The sequence below is a fragment of the Asparagus officinalis genome, chromosome 6 (genome assembly GCF_001876935.1).
Source record: "Asparagus officinalis chromosome 6, Aspof.V1, whole genome shotgun sequence".
Classification (NCBI taxonomy): Eukaryota; Viridiplantae; Streptophyta; class Magnoliopsida; order Asparagales; family Asparagaceae; genus Asparagus; species Asparagus officinalis.
Window position 1 is genome coordinate 5002825 of NC_033799.1, and position 22213 is coordinate 5025037.

At 38.5% G+C, this 22213-nt stretch overlaps 2 protein-coding genes across 2 annotated transcripts; both read left to right on the forward strand.

The window, feature by feature from the left end:
• On the forward strand, positions 679-13436 carry LOC109845644 (serine carboxypeptidase-like 31). Its single transcript, XM_020414914.1, has 11 exons — positions 679-691; positions 852-1085; positions 1940-2047; positions 2140-2235; positions 2441-2533; positions 2627-2709; positions 10378-10665; positions 11422-11555; positions 11705-11800; positions 11926-12031; positions 13057-13436. Exons 1-11 carry the CDS (start codon positions 679-681, stop codon positions 13189-13191), a joined length of 1386 nt encoding a protein of 461 aa, XP_020270503.1. The 3' UTR covers positions 13192-13436.
• Positions 14505-21446, forward strand: LOC109845323 (macrophage erythroblast attacher-like). Its single transcript, XM_020414560.1, is given in 8 exon segments — positions 14505-14614; positions 14617-14855; positions 15355-15549; positions 16515-16637; positions 18869-19054; positions 20597-20730; positions 20855-21041; positions 21129-21446. Coding segments are annotated over 8 exon segments (1215 nt in total). The 5' UTR covers positions 14505-14565; the 3' UTR covers positions 21231-21446.

Below are 22213 nucleotides of genomic sequence, written 5' to 3' on the forward strand. Positions count from 1 at the left end.
TTTAGTCCTTTTTCTCAGTAGCTATTTCTATGATTGAAATATCTAACTATTATTGTTATTCCTTTTGTTTCCTGTTTTTCTTCTCAAAATTGAATTCATTAATTATCTTTTTCTGCAAACATTATTATATTTTGCAAACCATTATGGTATCGACAATTCATCATCTCAATCTCTTTGGATACGTTTTTCTTCTGATGTTTGCATGTTTTGTTGTTCTTACTATGTTGCATCATGTCCCATATTGTGTTTTAAACTATGACATGAGTGGGACTACAGTCATATCTCAACAATTGAATTGTAGCTGCTTCCGTCAATTAAACATCATGCCATTCAGGACTTGTACGTTTTTTTATTCTGCATCTCAAGGTGGCCAACACCATTCAATCGTCAAAATTACGAGTCTCCCTTCCTATTCATGTTAAATCATATCTTATATTATTCGTAGAGATTATAAACTTATGACCGAGTGGAAAACGAGCATCACAAGCTATTTGCCTTGGCATACTATCAACTAAACTATTTCAGTGTCAATCAGCACAATGCTCATCCATTTTGCTATTCATTGCTGGACAAATTAGTTGCCCGTCGCATTACAACCAAACACATCTTGTCACGATTAACACATGGCAAAATTTGGTAATGGCCAATACAAAAGTCCAAGTCAGGCGTTCAGCTAACATGGCTGATACAGGTATGCCAATTGAATCAAGGATATAATGACTTCTATATATACCTATGAGGTTAACTGGTTTTCATGCAAGGAATATAAGCTATTATGATGCATGCTAAAAAAATGGTGCTGTGTAGAAGTTTGAATCTACTCATATTGGCCGCTTTTGCTCTTATTTTAGATGTGCCTATTGTGTCTTGTGTTAGACAAGTGCGACAGTCCAATGAGGAGGTGGAGAACATTTTAGGCCGTCAAGATCTTGTGACAGAGTTGCCGGGTCAGCCGGATGTGGGCTTTCTCCACTATGCTGGCTATGTGACAGTGAACGAGAAGAACGGAAGGGCGCTATTCTACTGGTTCTTTGAAGCCTCATCACACCCTGGTGAGAAGCCACTAGTCCTGTGGCTCAACGGAGGTAAGGGCCTGCCCGCCTTAAGAAGAAATGAGTTTGTTTTTTAAATTCATTTTGAACTTGACTTGAATTCAGTTTGTTGCTAGTACTAATATGTGATAATACATTGCATATTATCAAGTTTATTCAGCAAGCCTCTGCATGTAGGATAACTTGCAAGTTCCTCTATTTATAAGCTATTTTCATATTCATGGGATTATGTGTTGCATCTTGGTGCACACTACGGGTTCTGTTTGATCAGAAGGATGTAAGATTCTGGAAACCAAATTATTTTTCCACTTTAGTGCAATGGTAATCAGGTACTGATAGTGGGCTGTACATAACGGTAATGCTCATGTGTAAAATACCCGCTGATTTAAATGACAAATTACGCAGGTTGGACTAGGTAGAAGGTAGTTTTGGTTGTAATATATGTATTTTCTTTTGGGATTTTATAGCAGTTCTTACTCTAGAAAAACATCCAAGTTATTGTAAGGTGTGTATTCATTCTATAGCCTGCCAACCCCTAGTTGTGAAGCAAGTTCAAGGCACAAATTACAAGTATAGAGACTGCCTATTTTCGTTTTTTATTAATATTCAGTTTAGACTTGGTGGACAATTAATTGCTCACGAGGCTCAGGCCAGAGGCCCAGGGTAGCGCGGTCAATCATCTTCTACTTTTTATGCGCGTAAACATGAGTGATAAGAAGCCATTGTGAATCATTGCTTCTTCTCAATCATTTTTTGGAAGTTAATTTGAGTTTAATCTGCAGCATCTATCACACGTGGCACATCGTTACGGCTAAAACATTGAAATTGACTTTTAGGATCAATACGAATGTAAGAGGCCTATGACTGAACTCATGGATGTCTTTTAGGTCCTGGGTGTTCTTCAGTTGGGTATGGAGCAACACAGGAGATTGGACCTTTCCTTGTTGATAAAGACGGTCGTGGGCTCAAGCTCAATCCCCATCCTTGGAATACAGGTCTTTAACAACCAAATCAACTAGACTCATTAGATACGCTGCGCTAGGAGTTATAATGAAATGAATACAACTAATGCTCTTCCCTGTTGCAGAGGCCAACCTATTATTTCTTGAGTCTCCAGTTGGTGTAGGCTTTTCCTACTCACGTACAACTAGTGATTACAGTGTGCTTGGAGATTCTTTTACAGGTGTTGCTTCGAAACTTCTTTTTACTGTTCCTTGTTATATGCATGCGTCTGAGTATGATAGTAAAAATCCGCATTACATTGTAAAATATGTATATTTAGATTTATTGGCAAAATTCATAGTTGTTTAATCATGTGAAGGTTTATGAGAGTTGTTCTGAGTCTGAACATGCTTAGCTGCTTTCTAACTCTAATAGTTGTTCTTCAGCAAATGATACATACATTTTCTTGCATGAGTGGTACAAGAAGTTTCCATCATATAGGAACCACAGCTTCTATATAGCAGGAGAGAGCTATGCAGGTCTGCTTCAAAGAAAAAAAGATTATTCATTATTATATTTTCCAAATAATCCATATGGCTTGATTGGTTTGTCTACACTGTGCTGGCTGGCAGGAAAATATGTACCAGAGTTGGCGGAGCTGATCTATGACATGAATAAAGATGCTTCCTCGTTTATAAACCTCAAAGGTTTCTTGGTAAGCTTTTCTTCATTTTTACAATTTCTTTATCACTGTTAAACAACAAAATATTGTAGATTCTTATTTTAAAAGCTACAACTACTCCCTTTATATAGGATATGATTAGAAAAAATTTATTATGCAGTCAAGGTGAGACTAAACACAATTACCTAATCATAATTATTCTCTTAGTTACATTCCTAATATCTCTCATTCACCAAATCTCTAATTGATACTCCTAATATATTATTCCTAATATAACTATAACATTATAGATCTCCATAATATATTCATTAATACTCCCCCTCAAGCTAGAGCATGTATATCATACATGTCCAGCTTGTTACAAACAAGATGTACTCACTCCAATTTGTGACACAATTTAAAAGGCTGAAATCTTTTGTGTGACCTCCCTCATCGTAGTTGTCTTCATCTTTTAGCTTTCTACTTGAATGTCTTCTACCACGAACAACCTCAACCAAAATCACCAAATGCGATACCTTGATCTTCTTCACAGATCGACCGGAAAACTACTAAACAAACGATCCTCGCCAGGAACCTACCAAACAAACGATCCTCTCTAGGGTTCAACCAAACAAACGATCATCTTCATGGATCAACCAAACAAACGATCCTCGTCACGGATTAATCAAACAAACAATCCTCTTCAATGGATCAACCAAACAAACGATCCTCTTCGGGATCTAAGAAATAAATGATCCTTTTTAGGGATATACCAAACAAATGATTCCTCTTTAGGGATCCACCAAACAAATAAAGCCGAAAAAATAACCTTCATCGAACCAAACTCCAAACCAAATCCTCGTTCAATCAATTTTTTTTTCCGGTAGCTAATGATGGTCAAGGTTTCTACTTTCTAGAATACAAGCGGAGTGGCGGTGGTGTCAACAAGTTGAGTAGGTGGTGAACAAAGGGAAATCGAGGCAGCACAGGCAGAACATATGCATCGAGGATGACTGCTGCTACAAATAATGACAATTCTGATTATCAACAAGGCCACCGAAAATAGGATAGACGAGAACCAACGGCACTGTTTATGATGAACAATCACCACCACTGTTTACGGTGGCCAGTCACATGAAAGAAGGGAGGTTGTAAGGTAGAGGGAGGAGTTGGATTGTGAGGGATTGGGGGGCTATGGTTTGTGAGGATGTAGGGTTTTGTGGAGACTAGGGTTTGCATAGCTCTGACGCCATGTTAAACAATAAAATATTGTAGATTCTCATTCATATTTCAAAAGCTATAACTACTCCCTTTATATAGGGATACAATAACAAGAAGTTTATTGTGTAGTTAATGTGGGACTAATCACAATTATTCTCTTAGTTATATTCCTAATATCTCTCAATCATCAAGTCTCTAATTTATACTCCTAATATATTATTCCTAATATAACTATAACATTATAGATCTCCATAATATATTCCTCAACAAGTACAAAGAAAAATGAGAATAGGGAAGACTGAGTGAGGTTAGCGTTGACATTTGTTAAACCAAAAAGATCAGTACGAGCACACTCCAGTTGCAATACAATAACTTGCACTACTGAAAATGTTTCATTTGCTGATTTGCACTATATTTTTTTTGGGGAGCAGGTAAAAACGTAACTACCTCATATGGGTACCATTATTACCATAATTTAGTGTTGGACACTAGTTGCTTGCACAGCACACCTGCATTTACCTTTTATCGACGGAAGAGATAAACTAACTTTACTTTTTACATCACCTCATTTTAAATGCCTTTCATGCATTATTCCATAACTGTTGAACCTGAAACCCTTTTCGTCATGTTGATGACAAGAAAATGACAAGCAGCACCTTATGGAGATTGGAATGGATCGGGTAATCATTATGACAATATCATCATTGTTGAGTTATTTAGATACTAAGTGAATTAGTCAATGTTGTAAGGACCTAGTTGTAAGAATGCATTAATAAAAGAGGGGTCTCTCAATGAGAGAAACTAACCCTAATTTTCATCCAAAGTTCAACATGGTATCAGAGCCTTTTGCGGCTCCTACTTCTCCTCCGATGACCGGCTCGCGCTATCTGGATCTTGGAACGGCGAGCTCAGGCTCTGGGATCTGAACACTAGGGCGACTACGAGGAGGTTCGTGGATCTCTCCGACCGGAGCTTCTCCGACCGCCTTTTGTTCGCTGCTCCACCAGATCTCTCCGACCGGAGCTTCTCCACCAGATCTCTCTTTCAGCAACAAGTTTCTCAAAAGCCCCAGCCTTTCCCGCAAAGCTCCCGCCTTTTGTTCGCTGCTCTGTTCCAAGTTGGGCAGAAAATGGCGTGAGCCTGGTGAAGGCCTGGCCCACTCCCCTCTTGAAGCCGAGGGCACCGCATGAGGCTAGTTCTAGGGTTTGAGAGAGACGGAGGGGAGAGAGGAAGTGAGGAAAACCCTAGGACGGAGACTTGCGAAGAAAAAAATCCTGCTGTCGAAAGAAACAAAATTGAGAGAGACGGAGACTGGTTCTTAATTTGTAATAGCTTATTTAGGTGCCCTCGACAAGTCAGTCCTAGAACTGATGAGAGAAGAGCTGATATCTCACTTTGTTGAGATATCTTGCTTCTGGTTCTTGTTTCCTTGGTGAAACAGGAATTCTCGTTGATATATCTCTCTTGTTGTGCTGTTGAAGTGCTGCCGAAATTTTTTCGTTGCGCGCCACAAGAATACAAGTTGGATCGATGACGAAGACTGAAAAAAATCCGATGGAGGAGATCATCCAGAAGTTGAATAACCTGAGGGTATTCCAGATCGAGAAGGAGATCAGCGCTATAGTCCAGGGAGAGAGGAACTGTACAGGAGTACGCCACAGAGCTGGAGCGCTTGTGGCTCGATCACGATCACTTCTCGCCCCTTGCGAGCTGCAAGGACCCTGAGTGCAAGGAGCGCGAGGCCTCTTTGCAGAAGAGGACCATGTTGTTTCTCCGAGGCTTGGCTCCAGCGTATGAGCAGAGGACGACGTTGCTACTAACCCAGACGAAGATTCCACCACTGAAGAAGGCAGTCTCGGCCATGATACAGGAGGAGAGCCGTATCAGGCTACAGTCTGGGATAGGTGGACTTACAGGGGAGAAGTCTGCACTGGTGGTATCCAACCCGGATAACACTGGATTCAAAGGGGAGACTAGGCAATGCTTCAACTGCGGAGAGGTAGGGCATCTGAGATAGATGTGCCCTAAGCCACCCAGAGAAAGGAACTGGGGTGAACGTGGTCAGACTGGTGGCCGTGCAGGTCGAGGAGGCAGGGGGCGTGTAGGCTAAGAAGTTGCTCACCTAGCTGTGACAGATGAGTCTCAGACTACTACTGGAATGACTGGAGCTGAAATAACAGAGCTGGAGGGACTACGTCTGTTCAAGCTTCAGGCTGAGAGTTCGAAGGGCAAGGGACAAGTTACCCAGGATCTGGCTACCACTACATGCTTTGGTAACTTCATTGGTTATGCTCATGCGAACAAAGGTACACAGGTTCAGGCACTCTACCACTACATGCTTTGGTAACTTCATTGGTTATGCTCATGCGAACAAAGGTACACAGGTTCAGGCACTTGCATCCACTAAAACTCATGTTGATTGGATCATAGACTCAGGTGCATCTAGGCATGTCACAGGAACATCTAGTGAGTTTGCATTATATTATCCGAGTAAGCATATGCATCCTGAGACAGTTCAGACTGCTGATGGGACATCCCAACCCATCAGGGGTACTGGCTCGGTCCATTGCACTTCATCTGTTACCTTGTCATCAGTATTGCATGTTCCTTCGTTTCCAGTTAACTTACTCTCAGTTAGCTCTCTCATTGATCAATTAAATTGCACCGTGTTATTTGATCGAGATTTGTGTGTCTTTCAAGAGAAGGAAACGGGGAGGAGGATTGGGACTGGTATCAGACGTGATGGTCTTTGGTATTTGGACAGGGAGACAGCAATGATTGCTGCTACTGTTAGCGGAGGGCCAGAGGCAGAAGCGATGCTTCAACATTGCCGGTTAGGGCATTTATCTTTTGAGAGTTTAAATAGATTAGAACCTGAGTTAATGAAGAAAGTGGATAGAAAAGAGTTATTTTGTAATGCATGTGAACTTGGAAAACATACTCGTTCTACTTATAGAATGATTGGTCTTCGAAGTTGTGAACCATTTGCACTTGTCCATTCTGATGTTTGGGGACTATGTCCTACTAACTCTATCAGTGGTTTTAGATGGTTTGTTACTTTCATTGATTGTTATTCACGTATGACCTGGATATACATGATGAAGCAGAAATCAGAGGTTTACAAATGTTTTCAAGATTTCTCGGCTTATGTGAAGACACAGTTTGGAGTGCAGGTGAAGATTCTTCGAACAGATAATGGGACTGAGTATGTCAATAAGGAGTTTGCAGCTTTCATCTCTAATCAGAGAATTGTTCATCAAACCATTTGCCCAGACACCCCTGCTCAGAATAGGGTGGCTGAGCGTAAGAACAGGCATCTACTGGAAGTGGCACGCTCATTGATATTGACAATGAATGTGCCTAAGTTTTTATGGAGTGAGGCTGTTATAACAACAGCTTATTTGATCAACAGGATACCATCAAGAGTATTAGGGATGAAGACACCATGTGAGATGCTTTTGGGCTCGAATGTTTTTGTTGTTCCACCAAGAGTGTTTGGATGCACATGTTATGTGAGAGATCACAAATTGATGGTGAGTAAACTGGACCCGCAAGCAGTTAAATGTATCTTTGTTGGCTACTCATCAAGTCAAAAAGGATACAAGTGTTGGTGTCCCACTGAAAGAAGGCTGTTTGTCAGTATGGATGTGACTTTTCAGGAGTTTGAACCTTTTTATGGGGAGAAGACGGAGTTGAGTTCCTTGTTTGGAGATGGCTCTACTGATGCTAGTAGAGAGGGGGAGAATGAGAATGAGAATGATATTGTGGTCGGGATGATTCCATGCCCTCTTGAGTCACCGAGTAGTGATGGTACATCGCCGAGTAGTGGTGGTGACTTAGGAGTTAGTAGTCAAAGTCAGGGGGAGCTGAGAGTATACACGAGGAGACAGAAACAGCAGCATGAGCCGCCTCCTGTGCCTGTGTCAGTACCCACAAATATTGATGACCCAAGTCCCTCCTCTCCAGTGCCTTGCTCTTCTCCTCCACCTAAGTCGATAGGTAACGATTCCTTCCCTAATACCTCTGATACTCCTGTCTTGCCCCACAGAACCTCTAGAGTCAATGCTGGAAAACCTCCAGCTAAGTTTGGTAATTGGGATACTGATATTGCGAATTACATTTCATATGCATCCATTCCACCTGCATATAAGTCATTCATTGCATCGTTGCATTCAGTGCCTGTACCTAACAACTGGCAGGTAGCTAAGCAAGATCCTAGGTGGTTGAATGCCAAGCACGAGGAACTCCAGGCCTTGAAGAAGAATGACACATGAGAGTTGGTACATTTGCTAGCTGGGAAGCGTGCTGTTGGATGTAAGTGGGTGTATACGGTTAAGCAAACTCCAGAGGACAAGATCGACAGATACAAGGCCAGATTGGTTGCTAAAGGCTACAGCCAAACATACGGCATTGACTATGACGAGACATTTGCTCCAGTAGCAAAGATGAGTACTGTTAGAGTGTTGGTGTCATGTGCTGCCAACTTTAATTGGCCACTACATCAGCTAGATGTCAAGAATGCCTTTTTGCATGGAGATCTTCAAGAGGAGGTATATATGGAGATTCCACCAGGCTTCACTACTTCTCAAGTAGCTGGGAAGGTGTGCAAGTTGAAGAAGTCTTTGTATGGGTTAAAACAGTCTCTGAGGGCATGGTTTGATAGATTCAGGTTGGCAGTTTGTGGTATGGGGTACAAGCAGTGCAATGGTGATCATACTGTGTTTTACAGGCACTCCAAAACTCGTATCACTATCCTGGCGGTCTATGTTGATGATATTGTAATCACTGGAGATGACGCTGAGGAAATACTACTGTTGAAGAAGAAATTAGGAGAGGATTTTGAAGTTAAAGATCTGGGGCAGTTGAAGTACTTTCTCGGAATTGAAATTGCAAGGTCGCGAAAGGGTATAGTGCTTTCTCAGCGGAAGTATGCTCTGGATCTTCTCTCAGAGACAGGAATGTTGGGGTGTAGAGTTGCATCTACTCCTATTGAGCAGAATCATAAGATGAGTGCCGAGGGTGGGGATCCTGTGAGTAAAGAGCAATATCAAAGATTGGTTGGACGACTTATATATCTATGCCATACGAGACCTGATATTACTCATGCAGTGAGTGTGGTGAGTAGATATATGCATGATCCCAGAGAGTAGCATATGGAGGCAGTTCACAAAATTCTTAGATATATTAAAGGAAGCCCAGGAAAGGGGTTATGGTTCAGGAGTTTTGGACATCTGAGAATTGAAGGCTATTGTGATGCTGATTGGGCGAGTTGTATGGATGATCGTAGATCCACTACAGGCTACTGTGTATTTGTTGGAGGCAATCTCGATCTTGGCATAGCAAGAAGCAAGATGTGATGGCTAGGTCTACAGCTGAGGCCGAGTACAGAGCTATGACAGTTAGTCTGTGCGAGTTGATGTGGGTAAAAAACATATTATCTGAGTTGCGCTTGTTTAAAAGAGACTCCTTACAACTTTGGTGTGACAACAAATCGGCGATTAATATTGCAAACAATCCAGTTCAGCATGATCGCACCAAACATGTGGAGATTGATCGGTTCTTTATCAAGGAGCAACTGAATAGAGGAGTTCTGACTTTGAGCTATGTGAAATCAGAAGAGCAGTTAGCTGATTGTTTAACAAAAGGATTAGGTTCTAGAGAGTATGATATCTTTTGTAACAAGATGGGGATGATTGATATCTATCGCCCATCTTGAGGGGGAGTGTTGAGTTATTTAGATACTATGTGAATTAGTCAATGTTGTAAGGACCTAGTTGTAAGAATGCATTAATATAAAAGAGGGGTCTCTCAATGAGAGAAACTAACCCTAATTTTCATCCAAAGTTCAACAATCATCCTGGTATGTTTTCCATCAGAATTGGTTCTAGAACGGGACCCACCTCCATAATGAGCAGTCTTTCAACTCAAGCTTGATAAAACTTTGTAGCTGCCGCCATCTGGCTTATTATTGATGGAAGAAAATATGGAGAAATAGGGGATAATATCCTCAAAATCATGTTTTCTTAATGCATGATAGGGTAGATAACTCCCACCTTATCCCTGTGGCTGAGAAAATTCCTCTAATAATGATGAATCTTTTGACCAATCTTATCTCAAGTAAGTATTCTCCCCTCTGCCTGGCTGAATTTAACTTAAGTGGGTTCTGATCCTTGTCTGCTCCCGGGAGTTCAAAAAGAATACTTGGAAACATACTAGTTTACTAAACCCCAAGCCTTATGAATTGATGCAATTCACTTGATATCAGTTATTAAGTCAAAACTCGTAAATGTAGACATTTACCAAATGAACCAAACGTAAGTTACAAACAAAACATCTCTGATTTGAAAATGGTTACGATACAAACACCTCTTATGTGAATTATGTCCCATATCATGAATTTTTTTTTTCCTTTTGACTTTTTTATTTATTTATGTTTGGTAGTAATGACTAAGAATCTGTTTCAGATTCATCGATGCACTGAGACTATCGTTGTTCATGCAGTTGGGTAATCCTGAAACTTCTGACAGTCAAGACTGGCAAGGTTTTGTGGATTATGCTTGGAGCCATGCGATTGTCTCGGACACAATACACAAGACCGTGAAAGAAAACTGTAATTTCTACACTGAAGACACATGGAGTGACAAAAATTGCAAAGAAGCCGTGGACGAAGTCCTCAGACAGTACAAATATATTGATATGTACAGTTTGTATACTCCAGTCTGCACTCGACACCCAGCAAGTTCAGGTGATGTAACAAAGCAGATGATGTTCAAAGAGGGTTCCAAAATGGTGAGAAGCAATCTGTCAGCTGCATATTTTCACCCAACAATCCTGATATAGAAATATATAGGGTTAATTGCACAGAGACGCCTGTAGTATGACTATGTTTTGCACTTACTACCCTTGTAGTTTCACTGTTGCGGATAGAACCCCTGGGTTAAATTTTTTCTTACTCTTTTACCCTGCGTGAAATTTTGACAGATAATGGCCATGGGTGATATTTGTGAGTCTATCTGAGGGTAAATGAGTCATAAAAATTCAAATAGTGAAACTACAGGGGTAGTAAGTTCAAAACAACGTCCTACAATGTGCTATTAACCTCTCTCTCTCTCTCTCTCTCTCTCTCTCTGTAAATTACAAAAGGTCCCCCCATGATTTGTAGGAGTGATTGGAAATCCCCATGAGGTTTTAAGAGCGAAATTTTAGCACCCTCATTTTCATTTTCTAGTCAAATAATCATCAATTGGTTGTAATCATTAGTTTTTAGTATAATAATCATGCAATATTTTTACATAGGAGCACATATATTCCAATCATAAGTTTTGCCTTCAAGTTATTTTGTGGAAATTGAAACATAGGGGTTCAAATTGTACTTTCGACACCTTAAGGGGGTTTTCTGGTAATCATGCAAACCTTAGGGGTGTTTTTCTGTAATTTACCCAAAATATATTCCAGAGACATTATATTAGCAGCATGTCTTTGTATAATGACAGTTATCAATATAAAAAATTATACTACATTACTAATACATAATCTATTGCGTAGATGCCAAGGATCATGGGTAATGGTTATGATCCATGCCTTGATGATTATGCAGAGACTTTTTACAACAGACCGGATGTTCAGAAGGCCCTCCATGTTAATCATGGTCACAATGTAAAAAGCTGGAGTATTTGCAAGTAAGAATCCCTCTTTCAATTTCTACTAAAGTTTAAAAGAGTCATCTTTATGAACTGAATGTATTCTTACAAAGAAAACAGTTGTTCAATGATCTATCATAAGGACTTTTTTTAAATAATACTTAACATGAAACATTGATTTGGTGCAGTATGCAAATATTTCATGATTGGAAAGATTCCAATCCTTCTGTTCTTCCGATATATAAGAAGCTTATCGCTGGAGGGCTTAGGATATGGGTCTACAGGTATGATGATAAGATTCGCCGATCCTATAATATAGTGAAACTTAGATTTTAGCCTAGTAAAAAACTTGGTTTCAGTATGTATATGAGTCTTGACTTTCTGCATCGTTTTTTTCCTCCTTTTTCAGTGGAGATACAGATGGAAGAGTTCCTGTGTTGTCCACTAGATATTCCTTGAACGACTTGGGCCTGCCGATAGTTGGTTCTTGGAGACCTTGGTACCATCAGAAACAGGTATAACACAATTCTTATTCATCTCTACTGTTATGACTCCGAAACACTTTGAGTTCATGTGAAGATAAAATAATCATATTATGAGGGTGTTTGGAAGACTTATTTTTTTTGAAGATTATAAGTTATGCTAGCTTTTAGTGGCTTTTGGTTTTTATGATAAAATAATATTATAAAAATTATTTGGATAGTAGAGTAATTTGTTCGGTCAAACCTAGCTTATTTAGGTGCGCTTATAAGTTAGTTTTTTTTAAATGTGACTTATAAGGTAACTTATTTTGTATTTTACCAAAAAGAGTTGACTTAAAAGCTAGTTTGGTCAAAATATAAGCCGCCTCAAACGCCCTCTATATGTCATTGATATGAAGAAATTCGTGTCTGACTGACCATGTTAAATTTTCATGGAGCATTCCATTTCCCAACCCTGGAGTACTTTTTTTCCACAGAGTCTTACATATTCAAACTTAAATTGAAAAATTAAAGTGTTTTACATTTACTCTTAGCTACTTTTCTACACCAGATTGTTGCAAGGCTCAAGAATCACGCTTTTCACGCATTCGAACACGGATTAGTTTATGCATCCCTATATCTCCCCCCCCCCCCCCAGCTTGATAAAACTCGATCTGTTGTTGAGCTTCCAAGCGCTTCTCATCTAACATCTCTAATTCCTCGAGGCGTTTCTGATGATGTTCTTCCGTCGTCATTCCCATTACGAGAGCGATGCGGAGAGAAGGAATCTGTATTTCTAATGGAAGGACGGCTTCACACCCATATGTTACCCCCCCTAAATTCTATTTTAAATGCATGTCCAATGGAATTTGAGCCTGGATTAGTATGATACCATCACGAAGTCACTTCCATTACACGCAGCCTTGAAATTGTGCAGGAGGTTGAGGATTATAGTTCCGTACCTGGCACTTTTCGCTACACATGCACTTGTACATACCCAAGAAATCTGTATGCGCCAGATTTAAGTTTTTAGGTTTGTGAATCACTCGAAACTTATTAAAACAGCATTTTATCCGTAGGTGAGCGGATGGGTACAAGAATACGAGGGGCTTACGTTTGCCACATTCAGAGGAGCTGGCCATGCTGTGCCGTTGTTCCAACCAAGCCACTCTTTAGCTTTCTTTGCGTCCTTTCTTGCTGGAGAGTCTCCATGATCCACAATAACCTGCTGACACGCTTGATCCTCGGCTCCTCGAAGGCTGTTGCTAGTTATGAGAGTGTTTTACTTGCAGAGAATAGCTAGAAAATATGAGCTTTATATATGTATTTGGAATAACAAGCTTTTGTACCTTGCTTGAGAAAAGAGATGATCTAATTCCTACGAGCTTATTAGTTTCCAATTGTATCTTTTATTTAAAGAAGCAACTGTGTATCGAGGTTTATAGTTACTAATAAAAAAAATCTGAGCAGTATAAATTTGGAAATGAGATGCTTTTGCGTTTTGTTTGGCACAACTCTTGATCTTTGTTGCAACTTACAAGCTTATTATAAGCTTCCTATTGTATCAATCCCTCATTGATGTGACTATATGTTGACTTTTACATGGATTGCGTGATACCAAGAAATTCAAGTGTGCCAAAGTTTTTAAGGTAGCATGATTTGACTCATGAATAGGGGTCAAGCCCATGTATATACGCCACGTATGTTTTAGGATAATTATAAAAATGCCCTTCGTATAAGGCTCATGTTCGGATCAGAACGCCCCGCCACACTATGCGTGGCGTTCTGATAGGATTTCTATTTTATTAAAACTAGATTAAACTTTATACACGCGCAAAAGCACATTACACAAATCTCATTTCTATGTTGTTAGAAGAATGACCCCTGGACCTCGTTTCTAATACCTAATTGATCTAATCAAGGTTCTTTTGTAAGAAAAAATGCATATTATGTAAAATAAATATGCGTCCATCATCTTTACAAAAGGAACTCAAGCAAAGTGCTAGGATTAATTGTTACATGTTTTTTTAATTACATTTTTGGGAGAAAAATAAATGATATTTGCTAGTTGTAGTGTCATCTCATAAGGTAAATTTTGGTGATGGGGCTTGCTTCAGTAGACTAATAAAATGGTCTTAAAAAAAAAGAGTCAAAGTGAAAAAAATGTTGCGAATAAAAAAAATTGCATATTGGATGCTCTTACTTCTACAAAAATTAATGTTGAAACCATCACGAGGTTATACAACTAATCATGTATTATTAAAAATCTTATATAAACATACTAAATCATAAATTCAAAATATAAAATACTTATTTTCTTTAAATGCTTTCGTTTCTTACTCAAAAAATAATAATAAATAAATAAAATCATTACTTACTCAGAAAAGTACCATAATTTGAGCCTACTCAAAACTACAAAATAGATTTAAGAGTGAATCTTTTTGTAAATCTAGTATATGGAGATTTTACAATTTACTCCAACCAAAGTGTAATATTTATTTTCATAAACACCACACACTCTCAGTCTCTCTCATTCCCCAAACCTTGAATCCTTGATCGCAAGCAAAGGCAAAAGATCGATCCCATCAATGGATATGTCCATAGATTCGCCTCACTCCAACGGCGACGCCTCCCCCGCCTATCGATCAAGCTGAGCAACCTCGCGGAGTCGCTGAAGCTCGAGCACCAGCTCTTGAGGGTCCCCTTGGAGCATTACAAGAAGATGATCAGGGTCAACCATCGGATCGCCGAGAAGGAAGTTTCGGCCGTCATTTCGAGCGTTTCGGCCGCCGCCGATCGGTGCGAGGATATGACGAGCGAGGAGGCGGTTACGCATCTCACTTCGCTGGTTTCGAGGCTCCAGGGGCTTAAACGCAAGGTAAGGGATCGAGATCTCGGTTGTTTAGGGGGGATTTAGGTAATTCACAAAGATTTAGGTTTTTTTGGGACATTTTCAAAGTAGAGTTCCGGGTAATGTACCTGGAATTTTTATTAGGGATTACTCCATCTCAGTAAAATTATAGATTCTTAGAGAAATTCTTGTTACTATGCGGATATTTTCTTCTGGATTGATACTTTGCATTTGGATGAGCTTTGAGAAATATGGAATCTCTGGTTGTAGAAAAATGTTAGGCACGAGGTTTCTTTTTTTCCCCTTATTTTTTTGGGGAAAATTTCTGATTTTTTCCCAATTTTCCAGTTCTTTTGTAACTCAGAAAGCTTTATCGTGTCTTTTTCCCCCATAGTAGAGTTTCTATTAATTTAACCGGAATTTTCTATTATGAAGAAAAATTATAATTTGAAAGAAATTCTTGGTATTACGTGTATGCTTTCTTCTGCCTCGATATTGTTGCAATTGCCTTTTCATTTTCAATCAGCTAGAAGAAGGAAGCAAGGTTGAGGCCTTGCAAGCACAGAGATGCCGAGCTAGATTGGAACACTTGGAAAGTGCAAATGCAGATAATTTGAATGAGTGGAACGATACTAGGTTGAAACGAATCCTTGTCGACTATATGTTGCGTATGTCCTATTATGATTCTGCTGTTAAGCTTGCAGAAAGCAGCAATATACAGGTGAGTTTGTTTTGGTAAGATTTTTTTCTTAATCTTAAACTTTAGTTCATTTTCTAATGCAAGATATATAGTATGTTTTTTATGTTTCACATGATTGATATTGGATAAGAGTTCTGTACTTCTCTTCAAGTTTGAATGCACAATATATTGCATACACATGATGTTTCAAATGATTGGTGTGGATGAGAGGGTGGTTACTTCATTTTCTACAGTGCAAGATACAGGAAATGTTTTAATGCTTCAGTATGATGACAGATCCCTCCCGCCCCCCGCCCCCTTTTTTTTTTTGTTTTGGGTTGGGGGGGGGGTTGGGATAACGCAAAGGCCAGCCAGTAGGTGGTAGAGTCTGGTTGCTGATCATGCAAATTATGTTTGCCAGTACGGGAACAATAATTATCCATGGACTAAGAAAGAGTTGATGAGAATGGGAAGAACTGATATGTTCATTTATGAATTTTAGCTATTTCATTGCGAAAGAAAATTATTTATTTGTTATTATTTATTCATTAATGGAATGAAAAAGCAGTTTTTTTTTAAAAATATTGCCAGCAGCCTGGTTGGCGAGTAATTTGCTTAGGGTTTTAGGTTATGACCACCTAGGCCTGCTTAAAAAAAAAACTTAACTTTTCTAAGAATGCACTTGTAAGTGTTTTTCTCAGCCTGTAAAGCGCTAAACAGACCTGTCCAATGCCTTTTGCACCTACACTAAACTTTTTTTCATGTCAGAAAGTCGATCTAAAATGTAAAGGGTGCTGTGAGAAAAAACATGGAGTTGTTAAGATTATGTTTTACACTTCATACTCCCTAGTCTGTTTTAATAATTAATTCACTGTATCTTGTTATCATCTAATTCAATTATGGTGAACATTCTTATTATGCTATAATCGGCTTCGTATTCCATCTGCTATCGTACTAAGAGTTGCACTTCCATAACTTTACTAAGCTAGCTGATCCATTTATTACAGGACCTTGTTGATCTTGATGCTTTTCTTGAGGCAAAAAAGATAATTGATTCTCTTCATAATAAGGAAGTAGCTTCTGCTTTAGCTTGGTGTGCGGAAAACAGGTCCAGATTGAAGAAAGCAAAGGTATGTTGACTTAATGATTGTTTTATTGTTTTTTATAATGCGTAAGAATATGCCAAGTTCTAATTATAGCTGGAGCTAGAAATCTTAGTATGGTGAGGTTGTGAACACCCATTTTGAGAATTGAGGGAATATCCCAGGGGAAGTGGTCCATTTACAATATTAAAAAAAAATTATAGCTGCAAGAAGCTGAGATTTGCATGTTTCTTTCTTTCTTCCCTCCCACCATTAGAGCCTCAGTAATCTTCCCTTTTTCCTTTTGCTCTGTCAGAGAGGGATAACGGACTTAATGAATTATAGTTACAAAGAAAAGATGTCCATTCTTTCTACTTTCTTTTCCTTTTTTGGTGAATGAGTTAGTGAGTGAATACAGTCGTTTGAGGATCCAGAAAATATCTAAAGGGAACTGATTTGGTACAGTACTTAATGACATTGTTGCACCCACATGCATATATGTACTTTCATGTTAATCTACAAGTTCATTGTTCATTGAAAGCACTGGGCCTCAAGGGTTAAATCTAGTGTAATTTATGAGCAAGGATGAAATAGTTCACATAGGATTGAACTGTTGTGGAGTCCCAATAAATTAGCCTTATGAAAGAAAAGCATAAGTACATTGTATGCCAATATTATGTTTTTGGGCCTTCAATACTGGTCTCTTAATAACATAATTCATATAGTCAATCCCAGAAGTTTGGAATGAAGACTTTGTTCTTGATGTAATAATTATGTTTCTGATTAGTTTGTAGAAAATCACAAGACTGCAGTTTTCTAAGGTCATCATGTCTTGATTTTGCTTAATGACAGCATGGTTAACTTTGAGTACTCTAATTAAGCAAGGAGAGGCCAGTTGTGGTGATAAATTTATAAAGCCACAGTTTCAAAACGTCTAATTTATCTTTTCTGACATTACATTTAAGTTCAGTGACAGTGTTTGAATTCTCTACCTTTCTCAGACAAGCGATATGGTTATCACTAGCTAAATAATGGAGTATTTGTTTTCCAAATCAAATGATAGAATGAATACTACTGTAGCTACCAAATATTTTCCTTTTTGCAAAGGCAACTTACTGTGATGTTAGGAAGCTTCCAATTTTAATTTGCAGATTTAATCTACATATTATTTCATTGTTTCTAGCAAGGGCATTAGGTTTTTTGGTATATTTTTGGGTTCGTTTGGTAAACTGAGTCTTTGAATAGGTTATATGGGAAAAATTGTAAGTCAGGGAATTATGTTAATGAACCGATGATGTCAGGATGACTTTATTAATTTCAGATACGTCATGTCAACAGTGGAAATCTAACCTTTATTCCTCTTATTTCAAGATATTTTAAGCTTATAAATGACCTGCTTACATGCACATTTAGAACAAAATTTTCACCAGGACATTCATGCTATGTATATAAAAAAGGTCTTATTGTTAATTTTTAACCTCTTAACTGGAGAATGATTCAATTTGTATTGCTAAGACAGACAAATTTAATCATGAAAGTGATTTTTTCTTTTATTTATGTGCTCTTGTGTAAAATTTGGAGACTAAGCAAACCGATTTCTCAGAAGGATGATTAAGAGTTCAATTTGACCATTGTCCAAACTCTGAAAGACTGGAGATAGTGATGATGACATGCACGTTTCTCAAAAGTTGACATTCATATAAGCTTCCTTTTTTCATATCATCCTGCCTTAAAAACTCTAGACAAGATACAAGTTCTCGGATCTTGAAGCTATATGCTTTTCTTGCATGTATTTTCTTGATTTTATTTCAAAATCATGTATAGCTAGGAGGAGCTGACGATTCTGTGATTGAACTTGCAAGCTACAGGATTGGTTGTATGGACAAAACTCACAAGTGTAAAATCTCATACAAAATGTTAGTGGTACAATAACCAGCATAAGTATTTTCCGCCCCCACCCCCACCCCACCCCCAATTTTGTTTTCTTGACATCGATTTTTAGTTGGCACTCTTTACATAACTTCCTATGAGATGACTTTTCTTTCTGCAATATCCTTTTGATTTTGATTATTCATGACTTTATTGATGAATGAAGGATATGCATTTTATTTTATTTTTCTGAGCAAGCATGCTGTAGGTTAACTATTTGGGGGTTTTTCTCTGTTTGCTATATTTGTGTTTCCAATTTAATTTTTATGCTAATATCTGCCTATGCACTTTCAAAGGGCTTAAATAATTCCCACTGCTTACCATTTGTTCATGCAACTTCTATTATACAGAGTAAATTTGAGTTTCAATTGAGGCTTCAGGAATTTATAGAATTGGTTCGAGCTGGCAGCACCCTTCCAGCTATTGAATATTCTCGAAAGTACCTTGCACCTTGGGGAGCTACACATATGAAAGAACTACAACGAGTCATGGCAACTTTAGCTTTTAGGAGCACTACTGAATGTGAGATTTACAAGGTATATCTTGTGACCACAAGCTGTGTTATATATTTATGCAGTAATGGAGACACCTTGACCATGCATTCTGCCATCATTATTTTTATGTTGTATGTATATGTCATCGAGATGCAAAACTTCGTGTGACACGGGATGCATGTTAATAATTTGTATCTGTCTATTTGACTGTCATTAGGTGACAACATTTTTGGCTCTTGTTTGAGTGTATGTGCTTATTTTTTACAGTATAGGAGGAGGAGTCTTTTCGACTAGAGTGTACTTGAAAACTTTATGCCTTTCTTGTGCAACTATTAGTTTCAAGGATGTAGCAAAAGGATTACTCAACTACTTTACAAAAATAATCCAAAGTTCCAAACATTTGAAATTCAGAACATACTACAATAATATTAAATGAAAAGTGTTTATGGATTTGTCAGGTGGTTACTATTCAACGAACTTTACCTCCTTTCCTCTTCTCTTTCATTCCTTGTACTAATTCATGCCAAATAACACAAACCTAAGCAATGTAAAATTTGGCTCTTCTACCTCTTTCATGTCCTGGTGTGTTCAAAAGGACTTGTTGCGCAACTTCCTTCCATCCTGCATCAATTGGATCTGCAGCAACAACTGTGCTTGAGGTTGTATATGGGTGCATAAACCTTATTTCTAATTACTTGTCCAGCACAAGATAGGTAATACCATGCTATACTCAAACAGATTACACCGGATATTAAAACATTTTATGAACTATAAACTTCATCCTGTATTTTAATTTTTCATGAAAACTTTCAACGTCACCGGCACAAGCAAACACACACAGCTCGAAAAGGGTGTGTGTTGGGGAGTGGGCGGTGGGTTGTGCGGTGTATGATTGGATCATTAGTCCCTCAAATCTTTGTAATGGGTGTGTGTGTGTGTGTGTGTGTCCCTTTTTTCTTTTCTGGGGGGGGGGGGGGGGGTATCTATAAAACCCATACACGAACAATGCGTGCGCATTTGCTGTATTAGATCATGTGGTGTATAATACGGATGCATTATGCATTGTCCAAGTGCATTCGTAATCATTCATGCGTTTGAACACTGACCCTAAGTGTCCATTAACTTATGTTTTCTACTCATCATATAGGCAATGGTTCTCTAGAAATTCTGTGTCTTCTCAAGACTTTTCTTGGCCACAGGGTTTATGCACCAATCCAAAGGGCCAATGTCATGTTGACAGTGGATCTCAAATTTAGGGATTTTGTTTTCTAGCCTTGTTATTTTAGTGTTTGTTCTCCTTAACTGATTCTCTTGATTGGATGATCCTAAGATGCTTAGATGATGACAGTGACCGTGCTTCTGAAAATTACTTTGATTTCTTTGTGTGACTTGTTTACTAATCAAGCATTATCCAGTATAGGAGCTACTGTGACTATGTGAGCGTCCTTGAATTAATTGAAAAGTGTGCAGGAAGTTATATATTGTAAACCCAGTTTGTGAAGACCTCTGCCAAGTTTCATAGACGAAAATTAATTTTTGGATACTAAAAAAAATTCTGATATGTACAAGCTTATCTTGTTTCAGGTTTTATTCGAGGCAAAGCAATGGGACTATTTAGTTGAACAGTTTAAGCAGGAATTCTGTAGATTGTTTGGCATGACCCTTGAACCTCTACTGAATATCTATCTTCAAGCTGGATTATCAGCTCTTAAAACTCCGTATCCTTACTAAGAAATGGGAAAAAAAAGAGAGCGGCTTGTTTACATTTCAATTTAAATTTACCTTTGTAGAGATCAGAGAACTTATCATCATCATCATCATCTATTTCTTAACTTCAATCAGTTTTTGTTACGAAGAGGATTGTCCCAAGGAAGACCCACTGTCACAGGAGGGCTTCCGCAAATTGGCAGCGCAATTGCCATTCTCAAAACAGCACCACTCCAAGCTAGTTTGCTACATTACCAAAGAGCTCATGGATAGCGAGAACCCACCACTTGTTTTACCCAATGGTTATGTGTACAGTGCCAAGGTACAAATCTAATATTTTTCATACACTACATAATAGATAAATAAGTTAATAAGTTGAAGTTGTTTGTGGTGGACTACTATATCACAGGCACTTGAAGAAATGGCTAAGAAGAATGATGGCAGAGTGACGTGCCCTAGGACTGGCGACGTGTGCAATTACACTGAGCTTGTCAAAGCTTTCATTTCATAGAGGAGTTAGCCGTCTCTCTCGGTTTGGACAGAATGATCTGCATGTTGTATACTCTTATAACTTCGCGTTCGTTGTTTAATGTTTGATCTTCTTGTACAAAGCATCTGAAGCAGGCCTCCTCCGATGGCATTGTAGTTAAACTGGTTGAACTAAACAATATGATGATCAGAATCAGAATCTTTCAAAATATAAGTCTCTGAGTTCATTTATCTCGAATTGTACTGAACCTTGAGCGTCAGAATTCACGGCTATGCCTGAGGTTGTGGCCATGCATTATTCCGGGGAAAAAGTCTGTTTTGATCTGAAGCTCACACCTAGCTGTTTTGGTTCTGTGTTATCTCGCTTTCTGTGTGTTCTCTGTCTGCGTCTTGTCGACGCTTATGGCTTGTCGCGTCTTGTCGACGCTGATGGCTTGTTGGTTTGTTGAGCACTTCATAATCGGTACGGTAATTGTGAAACCTACATCTCGGTTTGAGCAACTTCATGCGTATCTGATGACGAAGGTTAAGCATGTCGAGCTAGCCTGTGAATTTTAGTTCTTTTTTCTTGGAATTATGGGTTCATATCCGGCTTCTTTTCATCCGTTGAGGAGTTGTTTATGCCTTCATATTATTATGAAAGATTACTCAAAGTGACTCCTCTTTTCCGCTACATCCTTAAACATGGTACATGATACAGAAAAAAAGTAGAAAGATATGTATAAATATGAAAAAGGCCCCCAAATTGAGTATTTAGCTTAGTAATAAAACAAGACAATGATAAGATACAACAACAGTTTATTAAAATAATAGAGCCCTGTAGTTCCACTTTTGCAAAATGACCCCTGATATTTTTTCGACTCTTAAAATCGCTCAAAATGTTTAAGGAGGCAGATAGATCCCCCATTTTTTTTATTCATGAGGATAGAAAGCCAATTGCTTTTCTTTTTTGAATTTTTAAAAGAGTCGAAAGAATTCACTAGGTAGGTGTGCTCGCACCTGGAT

What these genes read in the sequence shown, in the direction of transcription:
- LOC109845644 (XM_020414914.1), top strand. An exon ending in TCAAAGAGGGTTCCAAAATG is followed by an intron (nt 10,666 to 11,421) that starts GTGAGAAGCAAT and finishes TCTATTGCGTAG; the next exon opens with ATGCCAAGGATCATGGGTAA. An exon ending in AAAAGCTGGAGTATTTGCAA is followed by an intron (nt 11,556 to 11,704) that starts GTAAGAATCCCT and finishes GATTTGGTGCAG; the next exon opens with TATGCAAATATTTCATGATT.